The 24959-nt window shown below is 28.8% G+C and overlaps 1 protein-coding gene across 4 annotated transcripts in view; it reads left to right on the top strand.

The window, feature by feature from the left end:
* The window catches only part of LOC129956695 (amyloid beta A4 precursor protein-binding family B member 1-interacting protein-like), a 336170-nt gene that overhangs the window by 163502 nt on the left and 147709 nt on the right, over positions 1 to 24959 (top strand). For all 4 annotated transcript variants that reach the window (XM_056068638.1, XM_056068629.1, XM_056068641.1 and 1 more), the window contains one exon: positions 6495 to 6624. In XM_056068638.1, the coding sequence (XP_055924613.1) occupies positions 6502 to 6624 (123 nt within the window). In that variant the 5' untranslated portion in view covers positions 6495 to 6501. The remainder of the gene's footprint in view (positions 1 to 6494; positions 6625 to 24959) is intronic.

Consider the following 24959-nt stretch of genomic DNA (forward strand, 5'->3'; position numbering starts at 1 on the left):
CTTAGAAGATAATTAAATAACTGTTCCTGAAACTCATCTATAATTTTCATATCCTTCATAAAGAAGTTATAGAGTCTCGTCCCTATAAATAAAAGATATTAGCGGAAATGTTTCATATCTGATGTCAGTAAACGATACTAATTGAAATGCGTACAATTATTAATATTCCTTAATATTTAGACAAATTAATTGTATATGTATATATAGATATAGATGTAGATATATAAACATAAATATATCGAGAAAAGTCAAATAAAATATAAAATTTATACAGATGTTGAAAAAACATTTAAATATTTTAGATGAGCACAATTTAAGATAATCAGGGGGGAAAGTATTTGGTTGGCTACTTTTAGCATTAAGAAATTAAATTAAATATCACGATCATCAAGATTTCATCACCTTCTTCATCTAATGAAAGGAAAATAAAAAATAATGTTCGTGATGTCATAATCATTTGATGTATTGCCATCCGGTAGCACTTAATCTTATACCAAATACATGATTCCATTTCTTGATGTCATATCACATTAAATTAGAACACCAAAGTAATTTGCAACATAAAGAAATCCAGATTTATAAATGAAACAAGAATTTCTCTATTCTTTGTGCGGCTGAAATTTCTTTGTTTTTCTTTCACCATTGAACCACAAATAGTTGTCATGTCAATTAAAAGAATAAGACGATAAAATATAAACCTTGTTTATAATAGTGAGCCAAAATAAAAAACATATATACAACTGTTATACAATTTTTTGTTTCACCTGCCATTAAAAGCAAACAATTTGTAAAGAATTATGTTGGTTTCTATTTTTTTGTCAACTTCTAAATGTTTTACTTCATTTTTATTCAAACAGTCAAAAGCAGGTGTTCACTTTTTTCCCCGCCAGTAAAAATCATTTCAAAACCTCACTCCACTTAAGCTTGCACAAAAGTGTAAAAATGAGAAGTTTCTTTTTATCTTTTGAGAAAACTGCAGAGAGGGGACGTCTTCATCTTTTTGCTTCGAAGAATTTGCATAGTTCCACGCTATTTTTTTTTTTTTTTTTTTTTTTTTCGAAAGGGAAGCAAATGAAGGAGTTTACATTTGCTCTGGGCCATTAAGAAACAGCATTTTGCTCAGAAAGATGAGGACTTTGAAATCTTGCAAACTTTTTCCATGCTGAAAAAAACTGGGAATGCATTCTAGTAACTTTAGTGGTGGTGGGATTGTATTTTGTAAAAGAAGCTGTTCTTAAATTATAACTGTCAAAAAAAACTATAAGAAATATTCCAGACGCTAAACTTTCATAAAATTGTCGGTTTAATGAAAAAACATATAAGATAGAAAGATAATTTTTTTTAATTCCCATTTTACTTATTCATTTTAAACTAAATTTTAAACTCTGCTTGTGTGTATTGGAATAATCACTCTTCTAAGTACTTCATATAACAGTTACATATCAAAATGTAATTGTAATTGTTACAATAATTAATTCATATAACAGTTTGAACAAAACATTTGAATAAAACGTTTTTTTTTTTAAATTAGATCCTATAGATTTATTTTTATAAGCAAAAATATTCCTTCTATTATCATGTGAGAGCCTTATGTTGTTTTGGTTTGAGGTTTTTGAAGCCACAAAATGCATGGGTAGAAAATTGGCAATTTATCACATTTGAGGCATCAATTTTTCGTCGCCAAATGTGTTATTATCATTTTTAATAATAATAACACACATTTGGCGATTTATTTCCAACAAAAAGTTACAACATGGCGCGAATGTCTGCCATGTACCCGATTCCTCTGTTTGGCCAATAAAGGGCAGGATCGTAAGAAGTTATCGCCCGAAAAAGCATAGAGAAAAAAATGGGAATGAAAGCGAAACAGCGATGTATCGAAAGTTTTATATATATATATATATATATATATATATATATATATATATATATATATAAATTTTAATTTTTCTAGCTGACAAAGAAAAAAATTTTGGAGTTCGAACGATTTTAAGATGGGAAAAAAACCATCGTTTTCTAAATATCGACGCATGCGAAATCTGATTGTCATGTGATTGTTTAAAACCTGTTAAACAGGTTTTTTACGAAAAAAAAAATATCTGGTCTCGAGAAATCGCTTTTCTAAATGTTGGTGATTATGAAATATGAGTCATGTTCAACTTCTTTTTTTAATATATAATTGTTATATCTTCATTCATTCCAATTGATTATTTCCCATTCCGTTCATATCCATTTATCTTTTTTCAATGGAAATAACTTTCTCAAATCTCTTAATCTCTTTTCCGTTCTAAATTTAATCTCAGTTAATGCAAGAAGACTTCGACTATAATCGTAACTCTAATGGGATTGTAGAAAAAAAATTGCCGATTAATACAATGATCGTTAACCTTTCGATTCTTCAAAAATTTCAATGCTATTAATTATGAAAATCATTTTGACTTATATAAGAAACTTCATTGAGTGTTATCAAATGCATAATAATTAATTTTATTTCAAGTCTTTGATTATTTACTGATTTTGTTTTATGCTTCAATTCGTCAGTTGTAGAAAAGGAATTAAATTTCGGATGAAAATAGAGCCGTGCAAATATCTTTTAATTCAAAAGAAGTCACGAGCAAAAACAGTGTCAAGAATTAAAGCACATTGAGTGGAGTAATCTTCATGGCTTCATAGTTCTGTGACAGACGTAACTACTGTTCGTTTACGAATTACTCTTGCTCATGTACCAGGATGGGTTTATTTATTAAAAATAGGGATGAAAGGAAATATAAAAGGAGGAGATATTTACATTAAACATTAGGGTGAAACTCGAATTATTTGTGGATTTAAAATATTAAGATGTTTTCATAATAAACTTTAATATAAAATACTTTAGAGAAATTTTTATTTACTATGAGAGGCAAAACATTAAATTATGATGAATATGATTACGATGAAGATTAAATTATGATGAAGATTTGATTCTTAAAATTTGGTATTTCACTTTTTATGAAATAATAATACATTTTTATATACTTTTTACTTTATACTTTTTTCGGTGTACTTTAAAAAAAACTTTTCGATATACTTTTCGAAATACTTTTTTTGTTATTAAATCTTTTGATAACATTTTAATATTAATAACAATAGATAATCTCGGTCGATATAATGCTATTATTTCAAATATTTTTCGTGCCAAATCTTTATGCTTTATTTCCCCACTTGAACTAGCCAAAGAAGAAATCAATGCGCAATTTTCAGTTAAAATGAAATAGTACAGTAAAGATGCAACACGACATTCACATTCATATGGAAAAATTTTGAAGTCGAAGAATCCGGGAAGTTCCTCGTCCTTTCGCATCTCACCCCTTAGAGAGGTACAATCGTCGAAAAATGGCAATCTTGGGATATTGAAACGAACAGTACACGTATTATTCATAACAAAATAAACATCATCAAATACTGTTCTATCGTTTATCGTCCCGCAGAATGCGCAGTGGGTGTAAAAAGCGTAACCACGCATCTGGAATTACAGCAACTAGATGAATGTTGTCTTACACTGGGATAAGATGCTTCGTCCTTTTTCTTCTTAATTAAACGAATAGCGGATTCCAAAATCAAATTAATTAGGATTTGGTATATGTATTATTAATTAGTGTTTGGTAATTTTTACAGATTTGATATATGTCACGTGAGCATGAATGGCCTCTATAAAGAAGGATTTTGCATTCTTTATTAAACTCAATGTCCTTGACGTATAGATGACTGCTACAAGATTAATGGAACTTTAAAACTTTTATTCTTTCTGTCCAATATGTATGTAGGTTTGTGTGTGTGAGCGCGTACGGAATATTCGACATTAAGTTATTAAACAAAATTATAGCACTATTACAGATATTATTAGCAGATTATTATTCTTTTTTTCATTAAAAATCGTGTTGTCTTTTAAATATATAGAGCGTCGCCGTATTAAATTATTGCATTTATTTGGATATAGTTGTCGCTTAAAGTGATAATTAATTAATTTGTTTTTAACTAACATTTCTTCTTCTTAAAAGTTGTGGTAACGAGGAGAAAGCCTTCTGTTATAGGAAATTTGTGGTTTTGAGTCGTGACTCCACTAAAGGTCAGCTGCGTGCGCGGGACTGAGTGAAACTCAGACGTCGGCGCGCTTGTGGTTTCAGTGGGTGGAAGAAAAAATGGTTTGCAAGATTGGAAAAAAAACCCGATTATATTTATTATTAATATCCAGTTTCTGAACATCTGTTCTAATTCAAGGTTTGTAGAATAAAAGCATAAATATTGGCTGAGACAAATAAGACTGAGAATTGTTATCGAAGAAAAAAAAACAGAAAGAAAGATAAAATTAATGTTTTTAAACAGACGTGAATCCTTAATGCCATATATGTTTGTATTACAGGGCTATTTTTTTTTCAATATTTGTTAAAATTCAAAAGTAAACATTTAAAATGAGCAATCACAAATTTTTACTATCTCGTATACATAGTACAGAAAAAGTGAAGTAACCGTCAAAAAGTCCGAACTCTAGAATTTGACAAGTCTCCACTTTTTAGACTTGTTTGAATTCGTAAAACTCATTTTTGGAAAATGTCAATCTATCTGTCTGTGACAACGATGACACAAAGACACCTTGAGATACACGATTGAAATTTGGTACACTGTCTTTGCATCAAATTTGCATATTTCTATCAAATTTTGAATAATATGTATTCAGAAGTCCGTTTGCCGTGCTGTTCGAATATAAATTAACACGATAATTGCAAAACGAAGAGATCAAAATAGGTAAAATTCGGTTCACAAATTCAACATTAATATTGTAGACTCCTGCTGAATTTTGAGCCAGATCGAACAAGGGCTTGACTGTCTGTCTATCTGTACTTTCAAAAACATGTAAAAGCGATATTTCAAAAACGCAATGACTTAAATATATCAAATTGAGTATGGCATTTTGTTTTGTAGTTTTGTATAAAGTTTTTGTTTCAATCGATTGAGATATAGGCGTTTAAGGCACAAATTCGAATTTTGGATAATATCAACACGTGCCAGATATTAATCGCCAAATAACTCGCCAAGAATGACACGACAGATTTAGTACAATTGTTAAATTCACACCAAACGTTAATACCTCTTGGATATTGTACGCCAATGCCATGCAAAGTGGTCTCTGACTTGACAAATTTATTAGGGAGTATGCGAGAAAGTTTAAGGGAGACTACTCCTGCTGGTTAGATGATGGAATGCGATTGTGAATCGCCGGGAGATAGAGATAAGGGACTCTTAAATGCAAACTTGAATTTAGCGATCATCATCGTATCTCATTAATGGGAATAATTTATAGTTCCTGTCGAAACGTATTTTTGAAAAGTGAAAGTACATGATAACATTTTTATTATCAAAAGTTGTTGGGATTGCCATTTAATGCATTTACTTTATCATAAAATTAAAAGATAAAAATGTTTTTTAAAATGTACGAATGGGACCGTTGAACGTTAAGATAGCATAATTAGTTCAATGTTAATTAAAAATGTATTTCTTACTTCTATTAATTAAGAATATTTTAAGTTAAAATAAATTTAGAATTTGGTGTTCAGTGGTAGTAAAAAAGACTGTATTTTGGGAAAATAAATTTAATTCTTTAATCAAGCTGGATTTTTATGGCATAAATTTCAGGTCGATATCTGAAGTATTTTTTTAATTTAACTTTTTCCGAAAAAAAGGGCTTGACTAAAACTACCTATAAATATCTTATTTAGTCTTTTGTTCATTGTTCATTTAATACTCCACTAATAATTAAATGACGTTGTTCCCAATTATATTATTACTTCCAATTGTTCTTATTATTTTACCATAATAAAAATATTTTTAAATTTATATTATGATAAAATAATAAATATATATATTCTTTACCATTTTATATTTCGAACCAAATTGTTTTAATTTTTATTTAAAATTTAAAAATAAGGATATATGATAAATTCAACTATTTATGAATTTGGCATAACTTGATATCGTTTTTGAGAAAATTTATTCATTTTTAGACATGAGCTTCCTGAGACGTTAGAATTCCATAAGCGAAGTGAAATTTTTTCAATAACAATAAGAAACAATTGTTCGCAAGGAAAATCTTCAAACGTTCAATATATATTCCCCCGTCTAAAACAAACGAAATAATCTTTTATGCATACAGTTCTCAGTTCAAACATAACTTTAATCTGTTTAGATATATTCGAAAAATCTTTGCCGGAAAATCCTGAGAATATTTTAATCTCAAGGGGAACAATTCGAAAAAGAGAAAATATCAAAACATAATATTTTGTAGAATATATTTGTTAGGAAAATCGAGCTTGTATTTTCTCAGACAAATAAGCGAATTCTGTGAATTTTTCAATATTCTGTTATAGAGAAAAGAATATGTATATTCATGAAACACGTAAACATTTTCTTGAGCTACGTGACTTTGAAATGATATTGAAATTTCTCTTTCTATCTTGCAGGTCAACTATGGATTACGAGGATACGCACGAAAATATAAGTGACGCTGAACCTGACAGTGATCATGAGGATGCAGATGACGCCCAAAAACTTCTTGGGACATGGCTGGGAGAGCTAGAAAATTTGAAATTGGTAAGTGTTTTATTTCATATATGCTATATAAATTATAATTAAATTATGAATGCTTAAAATATAATTACAATGAAAGTATTATGACACCAAACGAAAGGCAATTTTATATGCAAACTATTTAGATCCAGAAGAAACGAAATATAAAGGGAATATTAACTCCCATTTTCGTCACCAGAAGTAAAAATGGCGCTGTAGATTGAATATAGACAGTAAAATAAACTAAAAACTATTTACATACTGTAAGTTATATAATACTACTTTCAAAAAGCTCTGTATATTATGTTATTAATCACAACAGTTTTCTATTTGATACTTGCTTCGAAATTATCCTCAGCATGTACTTTTGCCATCGTTCGTACAAAGAAGTAAGTGCGAAATACAAGTTTTTTTTTTTTTTTCTTTTCTTTTTTTTTTTTTTTTTGCTCTTTTTTCTAAAAACTTTGTCATTGCACTTCTTCAGAACTTAAGAATCGTTACTCCTTGAACAAACTGGAAGAAAATAACATGGACAACTTAATTTTTTTACGACTAACTCAGCCCAGCCCGATGACCAAAGATGTCCGCTCTAGACATTCGTTCGTTCTCCCTCGTTTTAAGCAGAAACTAGCCAACCAATATATAATTCACTATATTTCACTACCTGTTACCATGTTATGGAAATAACGAAACGTGAGGTTTTGAAAGTGATGAGGTCATTTGTGAGTCGATGTCTTATCTTCATGGAGCACACGCGATTGGGATTTCACCACTACGCAGTTTTGAATACTTGGAATTACAAAGAATTTCCAAATTTAATATATTACAAAATATACCAAATTTGAATTTCTATACGAAATATGTATAGTGCGCCTTCCCTGCCTTGTAAATGGTATGATATCCATTACTTGGTCTGTTGGAAATGACTTAATTCATTTACATTTGGAAAATTATTTTAAAGTTTCTGAACTGTGACTGCATTAGATAAATTATTTTTTATTTATTTGTTATTATTTTTTTTTTGTCTCTGACAAAGTTCTTATAAGTAAAAGACCTGGTAGTGCCATTTATGCTTTAGCCATTTTATAAATAAATATTTTCATTTTTTCTCGCTTGTATGCTAACACAAACTTTAAAAACAAATTGATCTTAAACTTCGGAGAGAAGCAAAACTTTATTGCTTTTCGCATGCTCTTTTTTCTTAAATTTATACGAAAATCTATTTTAATATCCAAATAAAACTTCTTGACTTAGGAGTTTTTGTGTATCTACTTCTTTCAAAGAAATTCTTTATGGAACATAAAACGTTTCAAAATAATTTTTTGCCGAATAAGGTTCTCCAGAAAAACCTTTCAGTACGCAGGTGATTTGTGACAAATAGGTAAAGATAGCTGATAGTGGAGCATTCAAAAATATTTTATGAAAAAGTAATCTCAGGAAATTGGATTGCTGTCATCAAATAAAAAAGTTTTCTTCTTTTAAAGGAATCGATAAAAAATGCAATCACAATCTTAATCGCGTGTGGTAAACAAAAACTGATTTTTTTTCTTCCATAGCAGACGATTTTTCTAAACTCGAAATTATGCATTATACTTTTTTTGGACTGCCAAAGCAAGAAAAGTTTTTAAAACGAGAAATACATTAAAAAATGTTTTAGTCCCCTTTTATAAACACTAATGATGTATACTCGTATATATACTCATATAAATATGAATGCATAAATAATTATTAATTTCGAGATGAAAAAAAATGAAAGTTTTAAATTTTAGAAAGTTACTTTGTATTTTTCCATTTTGTTGAGGATATAAATTAAATGTCCATCATTTCATACAATTCAATAGTTTTCAAATACATTGGAAGCATAATTTAAAATTTCACTTGAAAACATTCATTTTTCATTAAGCATATTGTATTAATAAATTTGTATCCATATTTTAAAAAAGTAAAATACAAAACATTATGCAAAATAGTTTTTAATTTTATTTACAAGATCAGCAAGAAATAAATTACTCACTTCAGAGGATTCTAGAATGTGTCTTATTGGTCCAAATGACATACATAGAATTTGAACTACAGATAATTTAAATGATGCGTTTGAAATTTATTAAAAAAAAATTATACAAAAATTCATCAATAGATGGCGATATAACACAAATTGTATTTATTTGCATGTATTGAAAATGTGAAACTTCATTTGCGTTACCATGCGTACCTATTAGCATCATTCTTCGGATAAAAAGAAGACGGGCTCTGCAACGAGCATTAGTTGCTTCTCTGTACTTCATACCTATGTTGCAAGAAAAATCGCAACTGGTAAAATTATTCTATCAGAACCAGCAGAATTCCGTTGCAACTGTAAAGGAATTCTATTGTATAAAGCAAATACAAAGAGATCCAAGGTCTTCATGTGCCTGGTTCGAAATAATATAGAAATTTGAAACATTTGGGCAATCTGCCATTTTTACACGTAGAGAACGAAAACAAATCCCGTCTTCTAGTGTCGAAAATGTGGCTATCGCAGTTGCTGAAGCCAGAAGTCAGTCGCCGCTAGATAATGTAATGTCGAGAGTAATACCACTGGGGGTACTGGATCAGGGGTGATCGTTCTCTGATTCAGGTCTAAATTACGATCTGTGGTTGTGTGAATGAAATGCGTGAATGAAGTTTGCCCCGTAAAAAGGGTTGTGACATGTGTGCGTAGCTAAGTCGTTCTCTTGGCCCTAGATGGCGCTACTATAGAAACAAGAGGCGCTCCTCCCTCAGGCTTAAATCGGCTGTCTTCGAACAGCGGGCTTGTCCATTGCAAGTGACATAAGAAACAACAACAACAACAATGTGCCAGTTGTTTCTCATGAATTGGATATGTCGTATTCTCCTATACAAAAAATCTTACAGCTGATATAACATTTTTATCCTTACAAAATCAGGGACTTTTGCACTTCAATTCCTTGCTGAAATCGCCATTGATATCTCTTGGCCATGGAGCTTTCTGTGAAATGACGAAGCCCGCTTTTGCCTTTATAAACTAGTTAACACCAACAATTGCCGAATTTGGGCAGCGGAAAACCCTCGCGCTATCCAAGAAAACCCTTGCATCCTTAATATGTGAGAGCATGGTGTGATTTTACGGCTACCTATATCACTGGACCTTTTTTGGAATCCAAACTTGTTCTGTCATATGACAACAGTACCGTAATATGCGGGATTTTGTTATACCACAGATTCAAACACGTGGATATCTTCAGGACATCATTTTCATGCAGGCTGACGTATCTTTTCACATTGATCGTATTGTAAAACAATTACTAAAACAGCAGTCGTCATTTTCCAATGGAATGACCTTCTCGTTCGTGTTACCACTTCCTGTGACTTTTAGTTGGGGGGGAGGAGCAATCCTGAAAGACAAAATCTATGATTAAAGGGCATCATCTAGACAGATAACACTCGGCACCATGTTCTTGATATCCTGGCGTATTGTAGAAATATTGATTTTGCTATTAGAGCATATTGTTGAGCTTGAAGGAGGGGATGTTGAGCAGTTTTAATGCTATTTTTTTATATAATTTTACTTCTAAAAAACGTATTAAATTAATTTTTAAGTGTATTACAACGCCACCTATCAGTGGATGTTTGTACTACTTTTTTATTTAATAAATGTCAAGTGTATCATTTGAATTATCTGTACGTTAAATTTTACCTCATTTGGACCAATAGAAAACGCATTCTAGAGCCCTCTGAAGTGGTTTATTTATTTCTTGCTAACATATTTAATACGACATAAAATTACGACCTATTTTTTATAACTTTGATGAGTTCATTAATATTTTCCATTACTTTATTAATACCTTTATGAAAGAAATGATATCGAAACTTAATGAATAATAAAACATCGTACCATGATTCATAGTTCCTTCTCTTTTAGGACTACAGCAGCTGTCTAGCTATTCGTTTATTTATCTTTGCTCTTTTTCTTGACGTTTCTTGATTTTTCGCTACAGAGATTTCAATATTTTGCAGTTAAAAAAATGATTCTTAATCAAATGCTAAAACTGCCATTTAGATGTAGAAATTTGTTGTTTGACCACGAAATCTCTAATTCAAACAGAGAGTGCTTTGAAAGTAGACTCTTAGTATTCTGACGCTGCATCAATCCGACTCTTTTGAAAATCAGAAATTTTAAGAACGAAAGGGGGTGGGTTGTTAAAAGAATAACAAAGGAATGTACCTTGGCACCACATAAACAGAAAGATTTTTAAGTGTGTTTTGCAATATTTATTATAATAAGTATAATTTCCTTTAAAATTATATTTTAAAGCGAGTATATATTGTGCTTTATATGGTAATTAGCTTAGAGTTTACTTCTAAAATGTATTTTTGATAATACTCCACTCATTTAGCGCTTTGTTGATCGGACATATTACTGAGCTGATACCTCCAAATAACAGAAATTCTACAGTAATTGAAATTTAAACATCTTTAAGCCCTTACCCCATGACCATGGCCATGCATGGCTTTTCTCTTATTTGGGGTTATCCGGAATTCGATCAATGGCGCTGTTCCCATGGCACGTAGTCTGGAGAAAACTGCTTCGCAATGGGATGGATACTCAGACCAGACTGACCCCCAGATTCTCCGTCTCGTTGGTGTCTGTTCATTTTACCGAGAGTTGGCCGAAATCTCCCGACAGCCACAGGCGTAGTAACAGTCGATATGCGAGATTGGTCCGACGATGGGCCGGATGTCAGATTTACGATCATATCCATAAGGCAACGGACCATAGGAACGGGGCTTTTGTGCGCTTGGCGATATGGTATATAACTGGAAACAATGACATTTCTATTATCCTATCAGAGCTGCGGAGCTCGCTGCCCATCCTTAATTATAAGGGGGGAAAGTCAGAAATCGGCGTTGACCTGCCTTTCACTCTTCCTAAACAGTTCCGTTTTATTTATCATTTTGGCATTAATATTTTCTTTAAGAAAAAGCATTTGTTTATTACAATTTATTTCTGTTATAAATCAATTATTGAAGCAGATTTTTTCCAGAGAAGATAGCAAAAAAATTTGGAGTGCATTTTTAGATCACTGCTGTTGCCATTAACTGTGAACGAAGCAAGATAGACGGACACTAAATCCCTTTCACTCTCTACAATTAAATCTACAGCGACTTAAGCGCATTTCACTTTAATTCCCCACTGACTTCAGTGATTGATTTTCGCGGCAAAGAAGATCGATTGCTCATTCTTTCGGTGACGGTTAAAGACGTAAGTAAAGAACGCTTTTGAAACGTGAACCCCCCTATTGATCAACTAACTGTCGATAAAAATTGTTGCATCGATGTCGGGTATTGATCTTCATCACGATGCCCTAATTTAAGGACACTAATTTGTTAGATTTATTACCTTATTCAGGAACAAGTTTAATTGATTAATGTTAGATTATTCATTCATTACTGTTCTCAAAGTTTGTTTGAAAATCGTTTCATTAAGAATTTTACGTGGAAGTTCGCGTACTAAATGTTATAAGATTAGAAGATAAAAATGGAAATTGAGCGGAAATAATACACTAAGACCTATAGTAAATAATATTGACGTCCATCTTGTATTCTGATACAGTTAAAAAAAAAAAAAAGGTAATACCATAGCATAGCACTCGAGCATTAAAGAACTCACCGTGCTCGGTGATTTTTAACATGTGACGAGCGATGCCACCTGGGAAAGAGGATGATGCAATCTACCTACATTCTACGACCTCTGGAGGCCTTTTTTATATTTTTATATTTTTGAAGCGAAAAATTACAAGCATTAGTTTATTTAAGAGCGCTCGCGAATATTTTCTGCTTATAACACACATTCCAATACGGAAAAGTAAGTTATTGCAAGAGAATGCAACAAAAGCATAGCAGTAAGTTTAGTAATAATAGACAAAAGTATAGCCATAGTTTCATTCGTGTTTAGTTTTGGTCACTCCAGTGATCCCTTCTGTTGTATTTTGGAACTTCAACTTTCGCATGCTTAAGAACAATCATACTGTATTCTTACCCCATAATGGTGTAAGGGAAATCTTTGAGAACCCCACTTTAAAAAAAAATGGAGGTTTGTATGAAGATAGTCTGTCCCCCACTGCCACTCCAACTCCATATTCGATAGCTTTAAAAGATTAAATCGTTAAACTTACCTAGCTATGATTCTACGCGCCAGAAGTACTGTAAAAATTATACGTTCCATCTTACATGAAGTAAATTTATTTAGATAAATACATTTTCCGTCAAATTTGTTTAAGGTTTTTTAATCATTTCATTATTATCTTCTAGGAAATATTGTGGGGCTTCAAAAGATTTTTTCCACCCTTATATGAAAGGTTCGGTCCTGCACGTGACTGTGAGATCACGTGAATTGATTTCATAAGTCACATATTGAATGTATAAACGCATATATACTATAGGAATATTTATAGATTTAACTCTACAAATAACTATAATAATTTAAATAACCTCAATTTAAAAAAGTGACAAATCTTTGCTTTACATATAAAATTATTTTTTTAAGCAGGGAGGTGGGAAGTTAGTGGTATGAAGTTGTCAATGAAATTTGTGAAGATGAATGAATAGATCACCCATATGCTGTGAATCTGAAATGATTGACGGCTTAATGTGTCGATAAATGATAGAATAGTTTAGTTCTAACAGTCGACGAAAGTATATTTCACATGTGTTTTGTGTGTACGGATTCCGTTTTTGTTTGGATGTTAAGAAAATCATACTTATCACAAGTAACAAAAACTCTGGTTATAATCTTGAAATTATAAAGACACTTAAAGATCTGCGCATGATATAATCGTTATACTGTAAAGAGAATCTAGAATCTGCGCATGCTTATAATCATCTACACATGGTTATAATCTTCATAACATGAAGAAAATCTAATCACAGTGAATAAATTTTCAGAATAAAAAATAGTTAATCTTTTGCAAAAATAAATAATTAATCTTTTGCAATAATTTATAAATAGTTAATCTTTTACATAAATTTATTAATAGTTAATCTTTTGCAAACATTTATTAATAGTTAATCTTTTGCAAATTTGTCGAGATAATGAAATGTTAAAATAAGGGTTTATCTTAAATATTTTTTTACGAAAAATTCACAAATAATTCACAAATTTATTAATAGTTAATCTTTTGCAAACATTTATTAATAGTTAATCTTTTGCAAATTTGTCAAGATAATGAAATGTTAAAATAAGGGTTTATCTTGAACATTTTTTTACGAAAAATTCACAAATATTATTACAAAAAAAAATCTTTTTTCTTTCATTTAAATTTTTTTGTAAAATTTTGGATATTTCTAAATTCAATATTTACCTCTGCGCAGCTCAACTTCCATCTACCATACTTGTCAAAACACAAGCAGACGTGATTATTTGTGGACAAGTTTGAATAAATAAAAGGAAATATTTCGACCCAAATTTCATTTTAGCTGGGTGAGAGTCCTTTTTATAAAAATATGAAGTTTCTTTGGCATATATATTTCCAGAAAAATGTTCTGAATAAAGAAAAAGATTTTTTTCAGAATTTTTTTTTCTTGCCATAACGGCTGTGGAATGATTTCTTTTCATTTTGACATTTATTAACACGCTTTGCTTTTGCTTGAAACTGACTAAGAATCAGCATAGAAATTTCAATTTTTTTTTTTTTTGAGCCATTATTATAACTGTAGTCTATCACACATGTAGTCTATCATTTTAATAAAAGCTCTTTTATATTAAATTCCTTCCAATCTCAAATGTCAGTTCGGATATTTTTCGTTTTCGGAAAGGGGCAAATAAAACGCATTCTTAATTTAAATTAGTTATCTCAATCACCAAATGATTTAAATATGTACAGAAAATTTCGGATAGGATTTTAAAGGACGAATAAATTGCAAAAATGCATTCCATATTCAATATTTTAAATTTTAAAAAAATAAAAATTTGTTACATAATGCATTTTTACTCATTTTAGAAATAAGAGAAAATAGTATTCAATTTCATTCATTTTAGAAATAAGAGGGGGAAAAAGTAAAGTGAGTATTATTTAACTACAATTAATTGCAAAGAATTCTTAGATTTTTATATATGCATGACACCATGGCAAAAACATGACCCAAGTTATAATCAGAAAACTAATAAACACCTGAAAAGCTATGCAATATATTATTAAGCTTTCTTAATTAATCATGAATATGAATTTTATATTTTTCAAAGCGATTGACAATTTTCAAAACACACTCACGTACACGTCACTCCTCTCAAAACAAAGAATTATTACACTTTTATATAATAAGCATGACACCATGATAAAAACATGACACAAGATATAATCAGTGCATTTCAAATTGATAATATCAGAAAAGCTATGCAATATATTATTTAACCTTGAATTATTTCTTAATTAACCCTGAATATGAATTTTATATTTTTCAAAGAGGTTCACAATTTTGAAAAGAAAAATAGTTTTAAGCATCGGGAATCGATATTCCGGTAAATAATTTCTTTTATTTAAGACGAAATTTTTTTAATTTCGAAAGGCTCCTCTCGGAACGGATATTATTATGATTTCATAATATCGTTTACCTGCGCAGTAGGTCCATCCCCTAGTAAAAAAAATACTTTTATTTTTATAATAATGATTGCTAAATTGATGCTGAGTCAATTACCCTCGACCTTAGAAGTCATTTGGCTACAAAAACGAAGGATCAAGTATTCGAGAATTTGGCGATATTTCCGGCGATTGTTCAAAAAGTTTCTTTGCGCCGTTATGGAAGCTATAAAAACCTGAGAAGCAGAGGCTGTAGAGAGTCAGTATTGAATCAATAAATGTAGCAGACTTGTCGAAGGACGTAAGTAGTTGAGCTAGTTTCTTTCCTGCAAGTTCTCTCTGAGAGTCAGTTCTCTGACTATTCAGTTGCATTGGACATTTATTGGCTTATAAATAAGTCATATTCAAGTAAAATTTGAGGAAAAAATTATCTAAAGGCAAATTTCCTTTATAAATTAAATAAAATAAACTATTTTTAATATGATTTTTTTATTAATATTATTTAAAGGCAATTTTTTTATAAACTAAATACTATAATCTATTTTTAATGATTTTTATTAATAAGTATTATTTAAAGGCAAATATTTTTATAAACTAAATAAAATAATCTATTTTTAATGTGATTTTTTTATTAATGTATTATTTAAAGGGAAATTTTTTTACAAACTAAATAATAAAAATAATCTATTTTTTTAATATGATTTTTTTTATTGATGAGTAAAACCCACTACGTATGGGACACTCATTCAAATTCATAACAAATTTTGGATGCTTTTTTCAATCCCAGAATAAAGTAAGAAAACCAGAATTTCCCAACCTATTCGGAGACATTTCTTTTATTCATCTGATCCAAAGTTGAACTGCAAAGTCATGAAACTACGCTTATTCTCATGTGTGCTATTTTCGATATAAGACTCAAAACCAAACTGACATATCAACATTTGAAATCGATAGAATACATTTTCAAAAACTGCCCCCCCCCTCCCTCTCTGTGAAAAAGAATTTCAAAAGTCTGGCTGAAAATCGATTTGCAGCGTCTCGTCTGACATTTCTTCCATAGCAAAAACCCATCGATTCATCACCCCAAAAAGCACCAAAACCCAGACTCTTGAAGGTCTGTGACCTTTTGATAGTTCTTCACTCGCCACCCACATTTCAATCTCGGCTTCACATCCTTAGATCAAGAACAGAGCTTTACGGATTGCCTACGCAATACCCTGTTAGAATGCTGGGGCGGAGACGAACGTGAAACGAATGGCTTTGTTTTCATTCTAAAAGCAGCTAAAGTCTGCTTAATTACTTCCGGCGGTCAGTTTTGTTCTCGTTCTGGAGCGTTACTCATCTTGTGGCAATTTAGAACAATGGCGGAATAACCTTTAATTCTTCTTGGAGAAAATAAGGAACGGTCTTTAGATGTAGAGTCGTAAACAGTTTGTTGATGAAACATTAGGGGGTTTAATTTTAGCTATTTAAAGAGGCGAAGATGCTAAATACCGATTATTTTAAATATTTTAAATCGCACTAAGACTATTTTAGATTGCGCCAAGTTCAGTTTTATTGCAACGAGTGAGTTTTTTTAAATCACTCTTTAGATATAACGCTTGCGAACAAATTAATATATTTTTAAAACAAAGCGCTATGTTCACTTATGGTTCTCGATAATAGCATGATATAATTCAAACTCGTAATAATAAAAGATAAATGCATAAACATATGTAAATCTCGGTATCCTGCAGAATATAGAGAGACTTCCAAGCTGTTGAAATCACGGGGATAATAGCTTCTGAGGGAATGAATGCGCTCTTTTTTCCCCTACAATATATCTTTTGATATACTTTATATTTGCAATTCATTTTTCGTTATCTTTCTGGTGGATTAGATTGCAATAATGTACAAGTATGTATATTCATAATGCAGGGCCGGATTAAGTTCTCTAGGACCCCTCGGACATAGGCCATTTTCTCCTTTCTAGTTCTCTATACTAGATTTTTTTTAAATTCTATATGCTAGTTTTATGCAGGAATTTCTGATAAATTGGCAAAATCACAAAAATTACGGATCCTTTATTGAGACAATTGGTTTCAATATTCTTCATTAAGAAAAGTCAAGATTCACTTTAAAGAAAATAGTAAAAATTTTTTTGAATATATCTAAGTTCTGTTCAATTATATAATCAAGCTTTTTAGTAATTAAATTACAAAATAACGTATTATTTACAGTTTTTAAGCATTTTAAATTTTAATGTAATATAAAATTTGTAAAATATAACTAGGAAAATTAGAATAATTCTTGAATATTTAAACAATGTTTAGTTTTAGTTTATATCATATTCGAGTGCAATGAATTTGTAAATTAAATGAAATTATAAATTTGATATACTCAGAAAATATTGAAAATGATACCTCGAAATTTCAGGGCCTCTAATGTTGTGAGGCGCATAGACAGTGGCCTACTTTACCTATTTAATAATCCAACTCTGTCACAGTGGCAATACGATATTTTAGTGTCATCAGAATACAATCGATTGCTTTTATCTGTTTCTTTTCGATTCAGTACTAGTATCGCCACCTGGTGGTGATTTTCAGAAACTTTGATGGCGAGATTTCCTGATACCTGTAATGAGAGATTATGAAATGTATTAAAGGACTTAAAAAAAATAATAAATATGAATAATCTGGAAATCAACCAAAAATCGCAAAAGCATGGAGTATTGAAATTAAACAACAGTTCTATCTAAAGAAAGAAAATTCTTTAAAATTTATTAAAAATTAGGCACTTAATGAATATAATTCAAATTCCACTTTTCTTAGATTGTTTACATCAGCATCATATACTTGTATGATATTTGCTTTGAACTGAATCCAGAATTTAATTCTAAAAAATGTTATTTATTTTATTTTAGTTTTTATAAAAAAAATTTAATAATAATAACAATTATTTTTTATGTTTTAGTTTAGTAATAATTTTTTAATAAAAACGCTTTTATTTACTTAAAAAATCATAATTTAATTAATTATTAAAGTGGAAAGCACTTAAAACTTTTTATATTAAAATCCCTTTAATTAAAAGTTATATAAATATCACATTGTATCGTAAGATATTTTAACTAAGCAATGAAGTGGTGATACAATCGTATGCTGAATTATATTCATTTACTAACTAATAGATTATCGTTTGATCTCATGAGAATTTGTTAAAAATTCATTTTTTATCAAACGTTTATTCCAGAAATCGAAAATTAATTATTAAAGAATAAATTAATTTCTGCTTAAATGTAAATATTTTAAATATATGTTTTATTTCTAAAATTGATTATGTTGTGCATGTTGGGAAGCATTTATTTGATAATAAAATTAAAATCAGCGATACTGAATTTTTGCTGTATTTTCATGAAGTATTCATAGAATAAAACAAGGAAATAATTGAAATGTAATGCGACAATTTTTCTCAGAGCAATTATAGATTGACAATTATAGAAATTGTCGCTAAATTTAAAATTCAAATAAAATATTCAGATAAAAATTTTAAATAATTATCAATGTATATAAAAAATTCGGTCGCTGAGTATTTAAATATTCATAAAAAATTATATTTATGTTTTAATTTATGAAGGTTTTAATTTTCTTCTCAAATTTGAATTCATTTTTAATCTTTTATGATTTAAAATATTAACGAACCGATATGATTAAATGTTTATTTACGATTAAAATAAACGAACCGCCACGTTTGAACAACTACATGCACTTTAGCAAGTGACGCTCTAATAGTGTTGCTTCTAAGAAGCAATTACAAAAAAAAAAAAAAAAAAAAAAAAAAAAAATTACTGACATTGGAAGCTTAAAAAAGATTATTTACAGAAGCTGAAAAATACTAATATATAAAACTTTTGTTAATATTTTTTTTAAATACTGGAATTTAAAGAGCATTTTTACGATTCCAAGTTAAAATAGTTACATTTGTATTTTGTAAATATTGCATTATATCTGTTTCACCTTCATCGTAATCACTTAAAACCTGTTAATTATTGTTAGTTGTTATTATTAAAAGAAGCTTTCCGATACGTTATATTTTCTAAGTATTTCTTCTCATAATGATTCTTTAAACACCTCATGTTTTCATAAATTGACTTCATTTAAGTTTGATGAGTTCAACACAAATAAGGGAAAAGTGGAAAATTGTTCGTAATAAGCAGACTTCCGAGTCATTTAGTTAAATTATTCAACGCGAAATATTCTTTTTTTGAAAGGTTCTTTTCGAGAGCCATTTACTGATACATTATTACTAATTTTGATGACACTTTCTCTCATTTTAGCGATTCGCTAAAGCTAATTTGTCTCAAAGAAACATTTCTCAAAAGCGCAGTCACGAATAAATTTTCGTTCATTGGCTTTCACGAACTCTCAGTCAGAATCAAATAAATGAGTTCGTAAGATGCTTTTAATGGCACTTGGGATAACGTGTAATGAATATTATTAAGTAGGATTTTTTTTTAAAAAATTAGAGAGGGTGATTGAATCATTTCAGCGATTCATTTTATATGATTATAGCATATTTTTTTAATCGAAAGTTAACTTTCTATCAATGAAATGTTTTAGAAATTGATATATGATCGGTATTTTATATTATGATTTATTCGAATATAATTTTATAAGTTCGTAAGAAGAGTTTTTTCTATTTTAAATTTATATAATTTGTTTTCTGTTTCTAAATTTTAATCTAGAAATTTTATAATAGTCCTCTTGTATCGTGACCCAAAAGTTGATTTTTAATTCGTTGTAGAATGGCATATATCTCTTATTGAAAAATTGCTTTAAATGTTGTTTAATATTTATAACATGACATATTATAACACGATTTATTTATGTTGTTTGGGTTATATTTCTGAAACAATTACCAAGTACAAAATTTTAATAGTTTCCCTGTCCTAATCATAGTTTGTGATATATTTTTGTCACATTAACATTTCAAAAAAAAATTTTACTCTTTTATCCCAACAACTGTCGAAGTTATGAAATTTTGAACTTTGATATTTTAAGTCTATCAATGACCGCTCCAGTAAGCACTGCCCTTTATTTGGCAAATCTTTTTCGAGATGACCATTGCAGTATTACCTGTCATCATCTAAAATAATGATATTTTGCTTTGTCAATTCATATATTTTTTTTTATTTATATTACCGTTTTTTTTTCTTAATATTTAATGTTTTATTCATCCAAATGTATTCTCTTTTAAATTATTTCTTTTAATTGTTTATATTTTAACATCAATTCTAGATGAATATTTATGTGCTAATTTGTCATTTAATTATTACTTATATTTTTTTTTCTACTTCTTTCAAATGTATTTCCCTTCTTTACTATTCTGTTATTTTAATTAATTGTTACTATTAATTATTTTTGTGCTTTTGAAAAGGAAATATTAAGTACTTTGATTAACTGTTTGGTTTGCTTACCTTTGAGAATTTCGTGTTGTACATGTTGGCTCGCGAGAAGTAATTCAAATGCATTAATAAATTTAATAAATTTGTTCATTAATAAAATTTAGATGGAAAAATGTATTAAATAACTTTTTTAGAACTGTGCATGGTAACAACTACATACTTATTTCTTATGATCAGAACACGTGACCGATATTACATATTGGTCACGTGTATATGTATATATTTGAATCTTTGCTACATTCTAAACATTGATAGCGATGAATCATCAACAGAATGTGGAAACTCAGTTTTTTAGAAAAGAAGGCTTAAAATAATTTTCATAACAGCATGCATCTAAAGATGGAAATGAACAATTTGACATGATTTTTCAATTCACGCCAGCAGGTTTAAAGTTGTGTCACTTAACCTAGTTCACTGTCTTTGGATTTAATACATTTTAACTTGATGATTAAAAATTATTTACAAACTATTATGATTGATACTTATACTTTTTGATACATTTTGATTTATTCCTAAATTCCTGAAGAATGTACTAATATACATTTAATTGGTAATATTTTATCAGAATCCGGTAATGTTCTTTGATTATTCTGCATAAAGATTAATTATTTGCTGTATCTATCTGTCTGTGTTAAAACTGAAATGTAGATACTTTTATAAAACGGTGTATGTATTTTATTGTTTTAATTATAATAAATATATGATTTTTATCTTCCTATTGGTCGTAATTTGGAAATATTTTTTTTATTTAAAATCATAATTATATTAGAATAAGTTTTAGTAATTTTGGAGATTTATTGAATATACGTAATTTCCGTAGTCATATTTTCCCTGTTTTACCTTCATTGTATCACTCACAATCTAATGAATGTTCAACTAAAAATATTTAAATCATTATTTTCAGAGTTTTCATTAAAATTTCGCAGTTGAAGAATAATCACTAATTATTTTTGACAAAAGTATTCTTTGAATCCAAACTGCTTGATTAATTTTTAAGCGACATTATTTATTTGTTGATTTTTAATTTGTATAGATAAAAATACAGTATTTCGAAAAAAGTGAATTGACTAATCTTATTTTGTAATAATATTTTTAAATAATTTAATCCATGTTGGTACGTTAAATAATAAAAAAGAAAAGTTTTGTTTTTTATTAGAAAGCAAAAAATGCATTTCTGCTTTAAGATAGTATTTGAATTTTTGAATTTCTATTTTGAAATAATTTTTAAATTCATTATTTAACTTTTAAACAGTACATTAACAAACTAATAAAATTGTAAGCAATATAAAATTTATAAACCTTATTTAGTTGATATATGTGGCAGCATACGAGCATTACAAAAAAACTAATATTTCCCTCCGCTTTATTCTGAAATAAACACTAAAAAATTATATTCTTATAAAATAATTCTTTTTTCTATTTATTTTAATTAGAATTAACTATAAAGTTATGGAAAACAACTGCCCACTGTTTATTATTTAAACAACTCTTACACTTCTTACTTCGATCTTTAAAAAATTAGCTTCGAATTCCATAGAAAACACTGTTCTCCTATAAATAATTGTTCTAAGAAGATCCTAGAATTTTTAATTTGTTTCGTTAGCAGAGTAATTGCCAATTGTCCTTCGCTTCTTCTGAACCGAATAATTCCGATAATCAGGTCATTATCTCGTTCCCATTATTAGAATTCCTACTTATTACTGTACTCGATTCTCCTTATTTTTTATAATGTCTTTTATGAGTTAGAAGAATCGCTCATTAAATTTCAAGCTTAAGGGATAATCCCACTAATTAGAATCTTCATTTGTTGTTTCAAATTTAATCATCTTCTGCAAATTAACTTAGCAAACGATTTTTCAAAACTTAAATATTTTATTCTTATAAATAGACGCTGTTTTTAATTACAGTAGGGGAAAAAAGTTCTTTCGTAGATTCTTTTTTAAAGAAATTTAGGTATATAATATTTTTTTTAAAAACTTGTTAACTTCGTTAACTTTAAAACTTGTTAAAGTCCACATTTTTTGTAATAATAATGTCAATGAAAGTAAGAAGAAATAAAATGGAATTAAATACATTTATTTAAGTTTATTTAGTTTTTAATTAATTGCATTTCAACAAAGCGTTCTATTCGTGTTGTATTCGAAAAAGATAAAAAAGTGTATAACATAAACCTATTTTAATAAAAAAGAAATGACTTTTTTACTTTTTCATTCTCCAAAGCATTCTTTTTATCATGGCAATGCTCGTTCATCAAAGTTATCGAATGCTCCAATAAACAAAAATTTCTCTTCCTGTGGTTTATTTTGCTGTTGTATTTACTCCATCTTTTTCTTTTAAATATTTTTTAGAGAAATTTATCATTTCTCCAATATCAACGGACTTGGAAACATTACGCTTCAAAGTATAAACAAAAAAGTTTTTATCTACACGGAAATACGTAAATCATTCAAAAAATGTATTAGTTTTATGCAGGCGTTCTCGCCCCACTCTCCTCAAAAAGAATATCAATACCCCTGGCGATAAAAAGATTTTCAACAAAGAATAAAAAAACGTTTACCGTTGAAAATTGAATCCATTTACGAACTGAATGCATTTAGAAAAACTGAATTAATTTCATGTTATTTCTTTCAGATGCAAAAAGCAAATTTTTTTTCCAGATAGAAAAAAGAAAGCAAATATTGACGTGAATAAAATCACCTTAAAATTAATTTTTAAAAACTGTGATTATAATCCTTTATTATTGTTAATAGATATTAGTGAAAACATTTCTTTAAACATTTTTGTTTAACCTGGTTTATTTCATATTTGTTATGTTGGAATTATGTAATCGATGTTCCTGCCCAGAAATGAAGAATTATTATTTTGTACGCTAATGGATTCTTGATGGCAATGCACTATTTTAATATTTTCAGAATTTAAATATCGTTATTCACTTATTAAACTTAATTTTAATTATGTACCAGTAGCGCCACTTAGTAGTAAGTTTGAGAAATAATGGATCTCTAAATAAAAGATAGAAAATAGTTATGTTTTCTACTGCTTTGTAGACTAATAACAGTTGTGGGGCCGTTAAAGGGTTTAGTAAAATGTCCGAATTATTGTAACAGTTATTTATTCACAGGCTACGTAACACACAGACAATTTACATATATAATTTTAGAATAATTTTAAAATATATAAGAGCAGGGAATAAAGCAAGCAGCACATGCCATCGCTAGATCTGAACTGAGTCATAACAGCACAAGGCGTCAGAGGGCGCTGTCTGTTACTCAGTTATGGTTAATATTACAAGAACGGCTACTAAGTTTATTTTACAAGGTTTCGTACTTTCTATCTTTATTTCTATCTTTCATATTTTATTACTTCTAAATTAAAAAAATTTCTGCTATGGGTGATATAAATTAGTTTAAGCAATTAGAACGACAATTTTCGAAGGAATTCTTAGTTTTGAATGATCATCAAGATGGTGACGAGGGCGATACCAGAATAATAATTTTCTCTGGAGTGCTTCGTTTTGTTCTGCTCTTTATGAGAATGGCATTACTAAAGTGATTCAAGTTTAAGTACATAATTTGATATATTTATCTTATTTATTCATTCATTCTTATTGAGAATGAATCGCCTTTCTCTAAAAAGGAACAATTTATGAGATTTATTTTGATCCTCACTAACCTCATGATTTAAAATAATCAAAAAGACCTGCTTCAAACGGGATTATAAATTAAGTACGTAAATTATTATGCAATTCAAATAAAAGCATCTTATGTCTCTGTAGACATCTCTTGTACTAAACATTCTTCGCTAGTAATAAAAGCGAATGCGTATCTATCTGTTGGCGCTTTACAGGCCAGACTACTTGACCTACATCTATAAAATTTGATGCACGTATGCTTTGTAGAATAAAAATAATTTATTTTCGAATTTAGTTAGAATTTTAATTAATTGAAAATTAAACGAGATTTTAACATCTTTCTGCAGTGAGTTCCAAAAATAGCTTTGGATTTATTTTTATGCCATTTATTATTATTAAATTACATTTATATTTATTACATTTATTATTATTATTTATTAAATTATTTTTATGCCATTTTAATTTAACTTGTTTTTAACTAATGCAAATTCCGTTCGACAATTGTTTTCTGAATTTTAACATTTTTAAAAAAATATTTTTTGCATACTTATCAATAATATTTTTATTGTTGCAATGATAATCAAACCATTGCCATGATTTGCTCTAATGCTTAGTCACAGGATTTTTATTCTTTATTGAAAACTAAAGAAAAAAATGTTAATTATCTTCGCAATTCACGTGAGGAATAAGATAGTGAATGTGCATTACCGCG

The sequence above is a fragment of the Argiope bruennichi genome, chromosome 2 (genome assembly GCF_947563725.1).
Source record: "Argiope bruennichi chromosome 2, qqArgBrue1.1, whole genome shotgun sequence".
NCBI classification, from domain to species: domain Eukaryota; kingdom Metazoa; phylum Arthropoda; class Arachnida; order Araneae; family Araneidae; genus Argiope; species Argiope bruennichi.